At 35.8% G+C, this 18,255-nt stretch overlaps 1 protein-coding gene across 2 annotated transcripts in view; it reads right to left on the bottom strand.

Annotated features, from left to right (window-relative positions):
* Xrcc4 (X-ray repair cross complementing 4) overlaps positions 1 to 18,255 on the bottom strand; it is a 198,199-nt gene that overhangs the window by 175,777 nt on the left and 4,167 nt on the right. For both annotated transcript variants that reach the window (XM_057789572.1, XM_057789570.1), the window contains exon 2: positions 13,991 to 14,139. In XM_057789572.1, coding sequence (XP_057645555.1) covers positions 13,991 to 14,129 — 139 coding nt within the window. In that variant the 5' untranslated portion in view covers positions 14,130 to 14,139. The remainder of the gene's footprint in view (positions 1 to 13,990; positions 14,140 to 18,255) is intronic.

Raw genomic sequence — 18,255 nt, 5'->3', positions numbered from 1 at the left:
TTTCTTTTTGCTTTCTTTTATAATTAAGAGCTGATTTTTCAACCATTATTTATAAATAAATGAGATTAGAGAGGTAAATTCAGCAGCTCATTCATTCATTCTGTGCAGGTGCAGGTGCCCCTGTGAACATGTGGAGGCCACCCCACTGAGCACAGCTGCTGTCCTTTTTATCATTCTCCAGCTAATCTGAGACAGGCTCTATCAGTGAACCGGTAGCTCACCATTTAGGCTTGACTCACAGAAAACCCTCCTGTCTATCCCAGAGGACTAGAGTAACAGATGTATTAAGCTGCACATGGCTTTTCCACATAGGTGCTAAGGCCCAGGCCTCAAATCCTCATGAGTAAACAAGGGGCCCTTTACCTGTTGAGGCAGCTTCCAGGACTGAGGGAAGTGTTCTTAAGCCAGTTTCATTAACAGAAAAATACTTCCGGTTGTTTCTGTCACGCCTAGTATAGTTCTAGTGACTAAAGAAGCCTGGAAAGTCAACTTCTGGCCACTCAGGCATTAGAATTACAGTCACATATATGCCTAGTTCTGATAATCTTTTAAGATTTAATTTTATATGTGTGTGTGTGCATGTGCACAAGCTACATTTTGCAAGTATCCATTTGACACCTGCCTCAGCCTTATGAGTGCAAGAAATACATCTGTGTGTCTATATACCCAGCCTTCAATATGTTGTTCTTGTTCAAATTTTGAAGTTAAGACACAACTACATCATGCGCTCCCTTCCCTCTCCTCCTTCCAACACCTCCCATATAAACCCTTTCTCTTACTCAAATTCATAGTCTCACTTTCTTTAATTGCGTGCATGCTCTTTCTCTCTCCTAAATACATAAATACAAGTTCCTCAGTCTGAATGATGTTATTTGCATGTAAATGACTTTAGGGCTGGCTACTTGGGATTAGTAACCAAATGCGGTGATCTTCCTGGGGGAGGATACTTCTTCAGCTCTGAGGATTCCATAGTTGCCTGTATTTCTTTGTCTAGGATTGTCTATAATAACATGGAAGCTTACAGAGAAAAATTAAAACCATGCAGCAAAACATACTAAGTTAAAAATATTCTAAGTATTGTCTCAACAAATGATGCTTAGGAAACCAAACATTCACAGGTAGAAATATGAAACTAGACTTCTCTCCCTCACACCCAACAACAATATATTCATAATGGAACAGAAACCCTGAAACTGCTAGAGGAATGCAAAAGGAAAGCACTGCAAATATGGACTTAAACAACAGGGTTCCAGTAGTTCAAGACACAGCTAGAAAACTGTGAGGGAAGTACAGAAAACTACAGAGATCTACAAAGAAAAGGAATGTTTAGAAAATACTGAAGAATGAGAGATAAGTTTACAAGCAATTCATCTCATGGAAAATTAGTATCCTAAAAATATAATGAACTAAGAAAAATCAACACTGAAATAATGGCCTAATCAATGTGCAAACAAACCAGATAGTACTCATGTAAACTAATGAGAGAAAATGCTCAATATCCTTATTCATAAGAATAATTAAAAAATAAAAACTACCATTAATTTCTACCACAGAGTCTGAATGGCTATCATTAAGAAAACAAAAAAACAATAAAGTTGGAGATGCAGTAAACAGAAGGTGTCCACGGTAGTCTGCCCTGCCCTTGGATACATATGCTGAGTACTAACTGGAGGCAAAAAATTATGGATAATAATAATAATCATAAAGGCCAAAAGAGGAGAGGGAGGTGGGCTAGAGATCATCATGCAAATTGGGACAGAGGTATCTGGGAAAAAATATGAACAAAATACATTTAAAAGGTATGAAAATTTCAAAGCATTGATTAAAATATAAAAAGAGAACATTTATACTTATTGGAAGGAGAAGCTTCCCCCAAATCTCCAAACAGAGTAGAGCATCCTAAAGCACTCTTAGGTAAATACCAAATGCAGTCAGTAAAAATAGGGATACCATCATATCCCATAGTTATTATTCACAATAGGTTTGTGCCTAGTCTCATTGTGTCTTGTTATGCCATGTTTGGTGAATATACCTGAAGGCCTGCTCTTTTCTGAAGTAAAACAGAGTAGATAAGGAGAGGCACTGAAATGAGGAGTGGATAGAGGGGAAACTGGTTAGGATGTGTTGAAAACAATAATGAATGGGAGGGAAGGAAGAAGGGAGAGAAGGAGTGGGTAGGGAGGGAAGGAAGAATGGAGGAAGGAAGGAAGGAAGGAAGGAAGGAAGGAAGGAAGGAAGGAAGGAAGGAAGGAAGGAAGGAAGGAAGGAAGGAAGGAAGGAAGGAAATAAGAGCTGGCCCCACTTCCAAGAGAAATTGGACAACACAAACTGGACTATATGGTTTATAAAGAGAGAGAAATGAAAAATAACACAACATTGGATGAGTAAGGAGATCAAGGTAGGTTTAACAAAAGTTGGAGAAAAGGCATGAATATGTTAAAAAAAATATTGTATAAAATTCTCAAAGAATTTTATCAAAAAATGTTATCTAAAACTAATAAATAAGTAAACAAATCTTTAAAATTTAGAAAAACTTAACTCCATGTTTCTATCTAACAATAAAAATAAAGTTCAAAATCAATAAAAAATGAATTCTAGTAATTATAGACTCTTAATTTAACAATTCATTACTGAATGACAGATGGGTCAAACATGAAATCTTCAAACTTTAAAGTGCCTAGAATTATAATACAATGAAAGTAGAAAACAAGAAAGCCTCTGGGACACAGTGAAAGTAGTCATATGAGGGAAACTGATAGCTCTGAATTCCCACATTTAAAATCAGCAAATACATATAAATGACTTGACACAACAGAAGAATTAAGAAAAACAAAAACAAAACAAACCAAGTCCAGTATATAGGAAGAAAGAAAAAGCAAAGCTTTAATTAATGAAATAGAAACAAAGAATACAATACAAAAAAATGCAAACAATCTGAAGAATTGTTCCTTTAAGAAAATCAACCAAAAGATCCTTGGTCCAAGAAACCAAACAAAAAAGAGATAATGCAAATTAACAGAATCAGAAGTAGACTAAGAAACATGGCAATAGATACCAAGGAAATTCAGAAGGTCATAAGGGATTATTTTACAAACCATACTCTATTAAGTTATTAAAATTTAGAAGTGAACAATTTATATTCATCCAAACTACCAAAGTTAAAACCAACAAGAGGTAAACAACTTAAACAAACCTATAACAAATAAGGAGATTGAATAAAATAAGCCCAGGCCTAGAATTCCATTCAACTTTCAAAGAAGATCTGTAAGCAATATTTCATTACTTATTCAAAAATATCAGAAGGAAAAGAAACACATCTAAATACCTTTTATAAAGTCCATATTACTCTACTACCAAAACCAGGCAAAATATGAGAAATAAAGAAAATTATAGGACAGTACTGATAACAACTATTATTCTAGGCCCTGTTCTATTGTTGTTAACAGACACCATGATTTTAAATGTGAGAATTCAGAGCTATCAGTTTCCCTCATATGACTACTTTCACTGTGTCCCAGAGGCTTTCTTGTTTTGTACTTTCATTGTATTATAATTCTTGGCACTTTTAAAATACATTTAATTAGGGGCTTGCTTACATTTATTCCACTATCACCATGGATAAGAACATAGCAGCATACATAACACTGGAGCAGTAACTGAGAGCTACAGCCTGATACTGAGGACATGAGAGGAGAGGGAGAGAGAGAGAGAGAGAGAGAGAGAGAGAGAGAGAGAGAGAGCATGAATATGCCTCAAAGCCCACTCCCAGTGACATACTTCCTCCTATCAAAGAGTTCCACTCCTATCAGAGAATTCCACTCCCTGGTATCTAAGCACTCAAATATATGAGCCTATGAGGGCCACTCATTCAAACTAAAATTCATAGATGTAAAAATCATCAATAAAATACTTATACAGTGAATAGAGACATTATGCCATGAGAGAAGCAATCACAATTAGCAAGGCTTTATTTATTCCTGAGATACAGCGATGGCTCAGTATATTCAATATATATAATAAATCATATGTAAATAGGTATGGCCCCCATAGAGTCATATATTTGAATGCTTGACCATTATGGAGTGGCACTATTGGGAGATGTGGCCTTGGAGTAGGTGTGGCCTTTTAGGAGGAAGTGTGTCACTGAGTGGGGGGGGGGTAGGCTTTGAGGTCTCATATGCTCAAGCTATGCCACTGTGGCACACAATCACATTTTGCTGCTTGTGGATCAAGATGTAGAACTCCCAGCTCATTCTCCTGAACCATTTGTGCCTGCATACTGCCATGCTTTCTACCATGGTGATAATGGACTAAACCTCTGAAATTGTAGACCAGCCGCAATTAAATGTTTTCCTTTATAAGAGTTGCCATGATCATGATGTCTCTTTACAGCAACAGAAAACATAACTAAGATATCATATAAATAGATTCAAAGACAAAAATCAGAAATAGCCTTTGACAAAAAAGCCAAAGTGACCAAATGTTTAAAGTTCTAAAGAAAGTAGACCTAAAGGAAACATTTCTCACATAATAAAAACTATATATATAACTGGCCAAAATCATCCTAAGTAGAAAAAAAAACTCAAAGTAATACCAGTAAAACCAGGGGGAAGAAACAGTGCTATTTACTATCCCAATTCATTTTCAATACAGTTCTTGAAGCAGTAGTAAGAACAACACGAGAAGTAACGTAAATGGAAACAGAAAAAAAGACTATTCTTATTTACAGAAAATATACTATACATTTCAAAAGTTCCATTAGAAAACTTGCAGAAATTATTTATCAACAATTTCAGCAAAGTGGCAACTTACAAAAATCAGTAGTCATACACTAATAACAAATATATTGAAAAAGAGATCATAGAAACACTCCCATTCACAATACCCCCAAAAAATAAAATAAAATATTTAGTAATAAATCTAACTGTAAAAGTGAAAAACCTTCTACAGTGAAAACTTTAGATTTCTTAAGAAAGACATGGAGAAAAACAGTAGAAGAAGCAAGACCTCCCATGTGAAGAGGCCAATCTGGATGCTAAGATTTCAGTGGAATTATTGTTAAATCTATGTCTGGTCTAGTAAACCTTTAATTAAAATATCATTTATTCATATTTTTGGCTTTGGTCTTTGAAAATTTATAGAATCCTGTCAAAATATTATTCATAAAAATTAAGGAGTCAAAAGCCAGGGTAAAAACTGATTGATCAGAAAGCAGCAGAGATACAACCAGTGACCTCCTTTCACTCCCTTCTCTGATCCAAACCGCTAATTATGTAATTACACATTTATCAAAAGTTATGGCTATTATGGGAATACCTGTACAAATTGAGACTGACAATGTTCCAGCATGTCTCTAGTAAAATGAAACAGTTTTTTACATATTACAACATAAAGCATATTATGTGTATACCACACAATCCTACACGACAAAGAGTTATAGAATGATATAATAGCACTTTAAAAGATAGCCTTAATAAACATAAAGCAGCGATAAATAACACAATGATAAATTAAACAATACTTTATTAACTTTAATTTTTTTTAAAAGCTAATGAGAAAGGAAATATAGCTCTGGGGAGACATTAGATAATAAAAAACCTGCTGAATTAAATCAGTCTGTATACTTTAAAGATGTGTTGATCTCAGAATGGAAACCAGAATATGTGTTATGTTAAGGAAGATGTTTTGCTTTTGTTTCCACGGGGAGAAAAAGCTATGAATATCATTAAGATAGATAAAGATTAGACTCAAACAAGAGAGACCTCTTGATTAGGAAAGACAATACACCATCAAAAAAAAAAAGTGTTGGCCATTCAATTTTAAACTAACGTAAAAGACTAACGAATGTCTTTCCTTTGATCAGATATAATGTTAAAAAGGAGAACTTATCAAAGTTAAGGTTGAGATAATGTTGATGGTGTTTTGTTTTTGTCTTTCCAAGAGGATAAAGGCATCTAACTAAGGAATCTGAAGACAGCTGAACAAATGAGACATCTGAAGAAGAAAAACAAATCATCAAAAGAAAATGTCCCTAAAATAATAAATTGGCCTAATGACTGGGCACACCTCAAACAGAATAAGATTTCATAAATCTTCCCAAATGTTTGTTTCTGCTCTTGTCTACAGACATATAAGTCAAGTCTTTTTGTAGAACCAATTCAATTGAAATTTAAAGCTGGCTTTGGAGCTAGAATGTGGCTTTCTCCTTCTATATATCCAAGCATGCTTCAGAAAAAACCAAACTCTCTGTCTCATGTCAGAAGAGTCACTTGATATCAAACAGAAAAAAAAAAAAAAAACTAAGGGATTATTTCACTGCCACAAATATCATATTCCTTTGGTTTTATTTTGACTCCTTAAAACTCTTCTTAAGGCATAAATATCTCAATATTTATAAGATTATTATATATATGATTACATAGAGTGCTAACTAATTCATCTACCTTCCTGAATGTGATTTTAGGCTTGATTCTAAAGCAGGTGATTAAAAACTAAGTTTGTGTACGTTAGGTGTATTTAACAAATTGTGGTCCTTTGACCTCTCAAAGATCTGCTACGTATTATAACTAAAATGTTTAAGTTTTCTGTAGTGAACTATCACCATTCCATGCAGTGATCTTTGAGATCTCTAAGCAGATGAAGGGGCGCTATAATGACAATTCAACCTGGATTTTAGTAATGTCACTAGGCTGACAAACACACCCAAAGATAGCTTTGGGCTACAAACTGCATAAGACAACTTCAAAGCAGTTAACTAAGATGGTCCAGACTACTCCAAACAAGACTTCAGATATAAGCCATGAACTTTCCCATCACACTGAGATGGATAACCGCTAGCTCTTCCAGGTCAAGATCATTATGTAAATTTTCTCACAGTCCCCTAAAAATGCCATTGTCCAAAACAGGAGAAAGTAATCTAAGAACATGATGCCCACATTCTAAGAGCTGTGGTGGGTGGTTTCTTGTTTGGTGGTTTGGTGGATGTTTGTTATTGTTTAGTTGGGTTAGTTGCAAATTGTTTTTGGTCATGATCAAGGAGGAAACTAAGAAAATAAGAATAGATTCGTGGATCTCATTCTGAAAAGAAAAATGGGGGTATAAAGAAATGATAGACAAAAGGGTAGATTAGTGAATCTACATTTAAATTTAAAAAGCAACTACTAGTGTTAAATATTTTACATTACTATGAAGTTTTGTATATTGATATAAACTTAAGGTTATTTTTACTATACTGAATATATGTTTCTACGCTAGCTTAAAGTACTATAGCTATGCAGTTCATTTAACAATATAATAACTTCTAGTCCTTGAAAGTCATTATTAAAAACTATTTAAGATGATTAAGAAATACAAGTTAGTAGTTTATCATTTAACAATCAAATTTGTGGCCATGTTAGAATGCTTTCAAGGTCAAACAAAGATGTATTTTTAGATAGATAGATGATCTTCAAACACTTCAAAGACCTACAGAATATGACATTTAAGATGTTTTAACAACATGCAGCTTTTCATGACAATGATACATGTCTGCCACTGGCAGCACCAATTTATTTCAAAAAGGTATGACAGGCATTGAAGAATCTCCATATAGAGTTTGATTTCATTGTGGACAAAAGGTAGCCACTGAGCAAGAAACTAACTGCTTCTGCCTCAACTGATGACAATGTGCTGTTCAATTTGAACAAGTGGGACACAAAAGAAGTTAGATGCCAAACTTTGCCAAGACAAGGTAAGACAGTCCTTCAAAATCACTGCTTCACAGAAAAGTCTGTCAGATATTCTAGGCCTGTAGGAGAGAGATAGGGGAAACCTGGGTGACTCTTCAGGCAGCCAGATGTCGCTGCTATTTCTATAATCTTGGAAGATGTTTAGGCTACAAATCCTGTTCACTAAGATAATGTTATATCGTTCTCATATCTCTAATGGCATTGAGGACTAGATAGTTATAGTTAGTTTATCTTTTTACCAAATTCAAAAAAAGAAACTCACAAAAGAGGTATAGAGTGTATAAAGTTGAGAGACCTAAAAGCTTAACTTTTATCTAAGAAAATATTTTAAGGTCTAAAAAGATAGTTTGGAGTTGGTAATACAAATTATGATAGAATGTAGTTTAGGTATAAAACTTTTGACTCACCAAGATAGGGTAGATAATAAAGCATATTCTCTGAATTTTCCAGATACAAATGAAATGGACACTGAATGCAATTTTTACTTGATAATTGTTCTTATTATATATAGTGTTACTATGTTAAAGTTAAGAGCTTTCCTTTTTATTTAGATAAAAATGAGTTAATATTGTGAGATAATATTTTTGTACATTGTAAAGATGTGTCTCTGCCTAAAATGCCTTCTGATTGGTTTAATAAAGTGGTGACTAGTCAATGATTAGGCAAGAGAGAATAAATAGAACTTTCAGACAAAGAGGAACTCTGGGAAAAAGAAAGGTAGGATTCCAGCAAAGAGCAGAGCAGGTAGGGTGTGCAGAACAAGAAAGGGGCAAAACCTACACAGTAAAATGTACATTAATAAAAAAACAAGTTAATTTAAGTTATGAGTTCATTGGAAACAAGCCTATGCTAAAGGTCAAGTTTTCATAACTAAAAATAAGTTTCTGTGTCATTATTTGAGGGCTGGTGGGTAAAAAGAAATTCCAATTACATTCATGCTTACGTCTTGGTAGAATTAATACTGTGAATATAATCATCATAACAATGCAATTTACAATTTAATGCAATGTCAATCAAAGTTCCTAAGATTTACATGTAGCCATAAAAGGCAATGAATAGCAAGAGCAATACTGAACTTAAGCAATAATGTTGTAAGAAACAGATCTATCATACCAGATTTCAAGTTCTATTGCAGAGTCATAGTAATAAAAACAGTATGGGACTAACAAAATCAGATATGTATATGTTAATCAATGAAACAAAAAATAAGATAGAAAAATGACTACATGTAACAACAACTATCTGATATTTGACAAAGACATAAAAAATATACACTGGGGGGAAAACTGCATCTTTAACAATGATGCTAAGTAAGCTAGATGTCCACATGTAAAAGATTTAAATAAGGCCTGATCTATCACCCTGAATAAAAAAATCAACTCCAACTGGATTAAAACCTCAATAGGATACCTAAAATGCTGAAACTGCTCGAAGAAAACACCGGCAGTACCTACTGAATACAGATACAGCAAAGGGCTTCCTGAATAGCCTTCTACTTGCACAAGAATTAGGGCTAACAATGGACAAGTGGATCCTCTTTTATGTGTGGGTGCACAGCTGTGAGCCTGTTTACCTTGACTGGAGGTCAGAGAGTTTGAGCTAATTTTTGTTCTCTCAAAGTTGTTAATAACAGATGTGGCTACAAACAAGAGATACTGACCTAGGGTGTGGTTATTTAGTATTTTAGGTGCAGAGGTTGGAGATTTCAAGTCTATTCCTTATTTCATAATAACGAAGTCTGTTGCCTCCCCCTCCCCTTTGGGAGTGAAGTATATAAGTGTATGTAAAACAAATGAGGCAGAATGCTGTTCTGTGTCTCTGTCTCTTATTTCTCCTATGTCTCTGTTCCTTTTGTCTAATAATTCTAATCCTCATGCTCCTATGCTCAAACGTACAAGTTTTGTAAAAGCTGGTTTTGAACACTCTTTGAACTAAAAAGCTTCTATACAGCAAAGGGAATAAATGATCAAGTGCAAAGGAAGCCCAAAGACTAAGAGAAGTTTTACCACCCACATATCTGACAGAGGATTTATACATACATACATACATACATACATACATACATACATACATACATATGCAAGTTAAGAACACAACATTCTCATTACAAAATTGAACTGTGAGTCTGAACAGAACATTCTCAGGAGAATAAATAAAAATGGCTAAGAGATATCTTAAAATCAAATTCAACATCCTTAGCAATTAGGAATATGTAAATCAAAAGTAGGTCTATCACATGACCCAATTATACCACTAGTTGGCATATGTCCAATTATTTCCAAGGGACTTCACATCCTACTCCTTAGATACTTGCTCAGTCATGCTCATTGCTGCAGAGAGCCAAGAATGAAAACAAAGCAAACTTCTTTCAGCTGATGAATGATAAGTGAAAAATGTGTATAGTTACAACATAATTCTATTCAGCTGTAAAGAAAATTAAACAGTGAAATTTGTAGGTAAATAGATGGAATTAAAAAGTATTAATTATACTGTGTTGGGTAATTCAGATCCAGAAGGACAAATGTTATATGTCCACACTTCCTTATAAATCCTGGCTCCGTATCCTTATACATACACCCTGGAATAAGAACAGATACCAGGTATGTAATAAAGGGCCGTCAGGGCAAGAGAGACATGGGACAGTAGAACACGGTGCTATTGTGAATGAAATAGAAAAAAATGGGGAGGGGGTTAACTGGGGAGACCAAAAGAGGACATACATACATGTATATATACAATTATTTGACATATTTGTATGCCTCCTTTTGTTTCTCCAGTTTATACACACACACACGTGTGTGTGAGTGTGTGAGAGAGAAAGGGGGAGAGAGAGAGAGAGAGAGAGAGAGAGAGAGAGAGAGAGAGAGAGAGAGAGAATTAGCTGATATTACTTAGAGTGATAATGTCTTCCACCAAGAGCTATAGACAATCTATCAAAACCTCCAGTGCCAGGCATGAGAAACCTCCCTTCAAGTTGATAGTCTGGGGAATTGAATAGACTCCCCAAATAATATAGGTTATTGTCAATGTCCTTGAATGCCTTCTAGAACTTGAAAATAAGACCAGCCCTATTTCTGAAGACTCTACACACTTTAGACACAAGTTGGGAAGAGTCAAGCTGAAACTGAACTGAAAATCTTCTCTGAGGACTCTCAAAGTATTTGAAGGTGCTATGTAAGCTTTCAAGGGAGAAAAGAAGCAGTAGCCCTAACCAACTGTCATGGGTATGAACTACAGAAATGAGCAAACAGGCCAGATGTTCCCAATAGTACAATAGTGGCATTTACGTCTTGGGGGCAACCAGCAATTGTCTAATTAAACTTAAAGCCACTGAAAAGGAGGAAATTTATACCTAGTATTTTAAACCTGGCCAAGAGCCTGTGTATGGTGGCATCATGGATCATAAATGAGAATCTACTGCTGCCACTTTCCTAAACCAATGTAACTTTTAACTCTACTCTGAATACTAAATATTTACCCTCAGAAAGTGTATCTCTCACCCTTCATCAGAGAAGCTTCTTTTAGTAGAAGATAGAGAGCATTACAGAAATTTACAATTGATCAAAATATAGAAAGCGAGTGACTGTAGAATGCCTAATGCTGATTGATACACTTACAGCAATCCCTACCATTAGGTCTCAGGGAACATCGGAAAGAGGTAGTGGAAAGATTTAAGAGCCAGAAAACCTGGGCGATATCATCCTATATATCACAGGGAAACTACACCCATCAAGTGTCAATATCATGGTTGCTTAAAGACAACCCTATAGAAGAACAGCAATGCCAGATGACATCCAGCCTGGATGGAAGAAATCTCAAAAGTCCCTATCCCTAGATGCAAATTATGGATGCTGAAAAAGGGAGAATTTGCCCCCGTGTGGTTATCCAATCAAAAGTGGTATGCCCTAAACACACACATGAGCAACACAAAATGGACTCAGCAGACTGTATTTGTATATGCATAAAGAAATACATACTTGTATAAATATAAAGAAAAGAACATGAATTTGAAAGAAATTGGAAAAGATACAGGAGGGCTTGGAGTTAGAAGGAGATATGGAAATGATGTAACATAGGACTCTTGTATAAAATTTTTAAAAATGCAAAATAAATTTTTAAAAATTCAACATAAAAAATAATATGCAAAAAAGAACCTGTTTTTTCAAAGCTTGACCAAATATTTCCTAATTAAAGGAACAAGAAATTTTTTTTTTAATATTTATTTATTTATTATGTATACAATATTCTGTCTGTATGTATGCCTGCAGGCCAGAAGAGGGCACCAGACCCCATTACAGATGGTTATGAGCCACCATGTGGTTGCTGGGAATTGAACTCAGGACCTTTGGAAGAGCAGGCAATGCTCTTAACCTCTGAGCCATCTCTCCAGCCCCAGGAACAAGAAATTTTGATTGCCTACTCTAAACTTCAATCTTGGAAAAAGAACTTGTTTGCCAGTTTATTTTTATGTTAATAACTACAACACATTGTATGCATTCACTGCTCTAAATTTGACACAGCTGGAATGAAAACATGGCAACAATAAAATCCATCCAGAATAAAGCTGAACAACTTGCTACAAGGCAAGAGGACAAACAAGAACACAAAACTGAGGAGCTATTCTAAGACTAGCAGAAACTCCAAAAACATTGTTTTGATATTATTTGTAGAATGTTCCTATGTGTAAGTGAAAACTGCACAGACCTATCCTAACCGATGACAGAAAGCAGAAGACACCAACTTTATGCCATTAAGAATATGGGTGGCCTCGCATCAGACACCTACCTATACAAAGGCCTTTCCTATGAGTTCTGTAATGTTATTTCCATATAGTTCACAACATATCTGTCTAGAAAGATTATACACAAATCTAAATATTTGATAGTAAAACATTAGTAAGGCTTGAATTAATCTCCAATAAACTTAAAGATACCCCCCACTAATAGGTGATATAAGTTTCTTGCTGCCAAAGCAATTATTTTACAAGGCACACAGTGACCATCAATCACTAGCCCACTGTATGAAATAACACAACACTCTGTAATACAAAAGTGACTGATGACAAGCCACATGGTAATTAGGTCTCCAAACATTCATTAGATAAAGCATTGCTAATGGGAAAGAAATCAGCAAGCTTAGTGTGTGGGAGAATAAAACAAACCTCACATCCCTTCCATTTAAATAAAAAGAGAAAAAATTATCCATAATTGAAGGCTACAGCAATCAAAAAGTTGAATAACTAAAACACAGGAAGAGGTATAGGAAGGAAACCCATTTTTGTGCTTCATTTAGTAATTGTTTCAATATTCTTATTTGTGTAATGCCTGTAAGGTACCATATGACCTGAATGTAATAAGCCTTAAGTAAACAAAGTTTACAAATACACTTTAATACTTACCTACACATTTACCCTAATATTTAAACAAAAAAAATAATTGAATAATGCAAGGCATAAAACATATGTAAAATCTAAAACTTTATTGGATAGTTCTGAAAATCAAATCATTACAGACTAAACTATAAAACTCCATGCTTGAAATATGATCACTACAGGAAGCTGAAATGTTATCATACTACCAGGGAGTACAGAAAGAAGTCTTGTATCATATTTTGTCATACTAAATTACATTACTTAGAGGATGAAATGAAGACGGCACAGAATTTGGGATAAGTGTGTAATGTGAGTAAACAGGAAACAGGAGCTCTCATTTACAGACATTGTGATCAGTTTAGTTTTTTTTTTCTAACTAGTAGTGTATACTTAAAACTGTCTTCTCTAATTATTGCCTGTATATTTATATATGCATGTATGCATGCATGTACGTATAAATACAGTTTGCTGAGTCCATCAGTCAACAAATGTCCACACAGAGCCACTACCACGATTTTAGCCCTACACATCCTCTAATTTTAAACAAGAGCTAGCATGGGGGTACACTCACTACCTAGTGTCAGCATAGCAATCCAACTCCCTCATTGCTACCCTACCAGAAGCAGTCAGCAGCTGATAGTTCTCGCTGAGAAAATTATATCTCACAGAGCTAACATAAGGAGTACTGTACACATTATCCTTGAAATCCCTTTGTTTTCCTATTATAGAAAGGTTTCACATAGAAAGGTTTCACATTTGCTGTGTAAATGACAGATACAACACTTTAAGCTTGAATTCAATCTGATTGTGCTGGATTTGTATCATTCAATAGTGAAACAGGATTTCATGATAGACATTATTTAACTTGAAACATGTTTGCTGTCAAAATTACCTGTTGCAGTCCAGGCTGAATGGCCGTCGGTCAGAGTAATAACAAAACCAGATCCTATTGCTCCCTCCCAAGACACTTGCAGGAAATAAGTTATGTTGGGCTCTGAAGCAAGACAGATTCTGCTCACTTTCCTTTCCATTTCTGGCTACCTGTAATGAAAGAACAAAATCTATATTCACAAGGAGTCTACAATTATTAAATAATAAAAACATTTATACTTTTCTTTTGGCTATAAAAACTTCAAAAAAATAAAAGTAAAATGTTGTATACGAGAGCCAACCACTGAACTCAGCAAATCAGTTTTGTTCAACAGTGACTAGCAGATTTGACAGACAAGAAGACAGAAGGCTAAAGAAAATTACAATAGCAACATGTGTAAAATTTATATTTCCCTTTCCTCAAGAGTAAATAGCCACTCTTCTCTTACAAAAGTAACAGTTTCTTTGAATAAACATATTTGAGAGCTTTATCCATACTACAGTCTACAGTTATAGATCATTCAGAACATTAACCAATCATACTGATTTAATTTATTCTTCTGTTTTCCTAGTGACAATCTTTACATCAACCAGTCAACACACTTCTGAGATCAAATCATCTCATTAATAACCACTTAGTGCTTCGGTTGTTTTGCTTTGGAGTATTTAGTTAGGTTCTTTATGTATTCTATCTATTAATCCTCTATCAAATGTACAGCTCTCAAAAGATTTTCCCCTAATCTGGGGCTGTGTGTTGTGACCACTTTGGAAGTCAATTGGCCTTTTCATAGGAGTCACATATTAGAAATCTTATATATCAGATATTTACATTATGATTCATAACAGTAGCAAAATTACAGCTATGAAGTAGCAATGAAAATAACGTTACGGCTGCGGTCACCACAACATGAAGAACTGTATTAAAGAGTCTCAGCCTTCAGAAGGCTGAGAACCACTGCTCTATATTCAGTGTTGCTCTACAGAAGCATTTCATTCACTGCCCCTCACTGGTCAGTTCTGGGGACTATTTCCTCAGTTACTGGAGTCACTTTCAGAAGTCCTCACCTCCGGTTATATCTTGAAGTCTTTCCCTATTTTTCCCCTAACATTTTTAGGGTTCCAAGCCTTACATTAAAATCTTTGATCCATTTTTAATTGACTTTGAAGGAGGCTGACAGATATGGACCTAGTTTCACTCTTCTACATTTAGAAGTCTCAACCTATGCGTTGTGCAAGGCATGGTTGCTCATGCACTCAGGAAGCAGATGCAGACAGATCTCTGTGAGTTTGAGTGAGTTCTAGGACAGCCAGGGCAGTTACAGAGAAACCCTGTCTTGAAAAGAGATGGGGCGGGGGGGGGGGGGGAAGAAGGGGGGAGGGAGGGAGGGAGGAGGGAGGGAGGGAGGAAGGAAGGAAGGAATCCAGTTTTCCATCACCATTTGTTGAAGATCCTGTCTTTTCTCCAGTAAGTGTTTCTTGCACCTGTGTGAAAAATCAGGTGACTATCTGTGTGAGATTTCTGAATCCTGTATTTTATTCAATTGAACTTTCATATGAATTTAATGTTTTCTCGGTTTCTGTGAAAAAATGTTATTGTGATTTTTCTAGGGTCACTTTTCTGCTTCTTTATGAATGTGAAAATATTTCCATTTTCTAGTGTCTCCTTCGATTACTTTCTTCAGTGATTACAGTTTCCCTAAGAGCACAGGTTTTTCTGAGCCCAAGTGTCATGAAGCCCTACTGTCCTCAGAGTTGGACATGTGCTGAGAATGTGCCTGAGGATGATCTTAAAGTGATCAGCTCTCCCTGTCTCCACCTCCCAAGTTCTGAGATCACACATATGACACCACACCAGTATTTTGTGTTGCTGGGGAAGGAAGTCAGTGGTACTTGGGCATTTACAGGCACTCCGCTGAATGATCTACATCTCTGACTCATGTGGATTCAAACCCATATTTGGGAGATGGGGAGAAAGTTTAGTTGATAAAGTTCTTGTCACACAAACATGGTAGAAACTGGCAGATTTCAGCAGTTCACTGACCAGCCAGTTTTGTCTAATGGGCAAGACTCTGTTGGGAGCTCACCAACTCCAACTGGACTGGGAGTGAACGAGCATAGGAACAACCAAGCCTTTCTGAAGGGGGTTGACAGCTGGAGCAGACTGAGGGGCCACTGATAGTGACACTGGGGTGTGTCTCTACTGCATATACCAGCTTCACGGGATCCTATTCTCTTTGGATGTAAACCTTGCTCATTCTAGATGTAGTAGGGAGGGAGGGCCTTGGACTTTCCACAGGGCGGGGTGCATAGCACTCCCTTAGGGTTGGAGGGGTGGGAGGAGGGTCTGTGGAGGGAGAGGGAGGGGAAGGAGTGGGAATATGGATTGGTATTTTTTTTTTGGTAATAATAAAAAAAAGACTCTGTTTTCAATAAGAACAGAAATAACTGGCCTCACGCCTTCAGATACATGCAGAGATAAGTGCACATGCACACATGTCAATATACACATACAAAAACAAAGACACTTTAATTTGGGATACGAGGTAGGGTACAAAGACTCCTTTAAAATGCCATATTGTGCTTCTATAGACCTACATAAACACAGGGACACAAGCACATGCCTACACGCACAATTATTTCTTTTCCCAGATGCCTGGAGAACCATGATTACTGTTAGCATTAACTTTGTGGAAGCAAAATCCAGCAGCTGACATTACTATAAAACAGGCTGTTTCATCACTTTTTAAATTCCATATTTAGAATTGCTAACAAATTCCAAAATATAGAGACAAATTCATTTAAAATTCAATATTCCAGATGCCTGTCAGTCACTCATTTCACAGTAAAATAAAGGGGTTTAAGCTCAATAACACTAAAAAGATAGCTAAGAATCAGATTCATTCTAAAAGTATTAGAAATATATTGTTTTAATTAAGTCTTAAGGTTTTGATAATATACATTTGAACTAGTTTCTTGAATACTTTATTCCTTTACTGAGACTACCCTCTCATAAAATATCAAATACAAAACATCCAAGAATCAAGCACAGGAACAAATGAGCCCTAAATTCTTTTAAGAGACAGCTAGTGCAAATCAACCATACTTTTGCTCCTACCAGCCTTGTATACAGAAATAGCCAGTGTTTTGCCCCAAGGCTTCATGGAGAAAATGGGTGGAATCCTCTTCAGAGAGGCTGATTGACTAGGACTGTAAGAGAGCCCAGGTTTTGTTTCCTAAGAGTACTAAAGGGCACATTAGTATCAGCACCTCTCTCAGCCAAAGCCAGGGATCTAAGAGGAGCCTGCAGGTGGAACCACTTGGGTCCCACCCCAATTTGTACATCAGTAGCTTTATTGAGAGCTCAGAACAGTTGAGAATTGAGAAGCTTATCTTTAGTACTTTGTGCCTTTGCTACATGGCCTCTCTCTTAGAAGACTAATACGTTGTTGGCTGGTGCGCAATTGATGTGATCTTGGTCTGAACAAATAGCATTCACAGTTGCTTCTGAATAAACAAGACACTTTTTAAATTAGTTTACAAAGCATTTTGTATGCCCTTTTGGATGCTGATAAGGAGCAGTGCAGAAGCCAGCGCTTAGGTCAGCTCAAGTTGGTTACAACACTATCATTGAGAACACCATTTTGAACTTGGGCTTCTTTTCTTGCTCTTAATAGTCAGTTATGGCTCCTCTTCAAGCTGCTTGGACTGCAGGTGTTCAAATTCTGCAGCTCTGCCAAGCAGTTGAACTTACAGACTGGGAAGAAATAAATGCATGTTTCTAATGAAGCAATTACTTATGTGACCCCTTGTCAAGAAAACTAGGCTAATACCTAAAGGGAATTCAGCATAAAATATATAGAACCAGCTGTTAGTAGTCTATAATTGGATTCTTGCTATTATTTTGTTAGACTTTATTTTTTAAAAAGGAAAAAGAAAATGTAATTGCAAACCAAAATTATGATTATGGGTTTATTTGAAAGACTTGTCACATTTTTAAAAGTTCAAAAACAGGGACATACAGAATTTTTTAAACAGAAAAGCAGACTTATATGACAACTATTATGCTATCAGTATTTTTGTGTCCACGTACACATAAGCAGAAGCTACAGCGTGCCTCGGGGTGTCTTCCTTTATTGCTCCCTGCTTTATTGCCTGACATAACGTCTCTCACTAAAGCAGAAGCTGATGTTTTATGCTGAACTTATGCCAAAGAATATTTAGGGTCTGCCTGTCTCTACCCCACAATGCTTGATTACAGGGATATTCAGCTATTATTGTGGGTGCTAG

The sequence above is a fragment of the Chionomys nivalis genome, chromosome 15 (genome assembly GCF_950005125.1).
Source record: "Chionomys nivalis chromosome 15, mChiNiv1.1, whole genome shotgun sequence".
NCBI lineage: Eukaryota > Metazoa > Chordata > Mammalia > Rodentia > Cricetidae > Chionomys > Chionomys nivalis.
The sequence above is the reverse complement of the archived record's forward strand: the minus strand, read 5'-3'. Positions and strand labels throughout refer to the sequence as shown.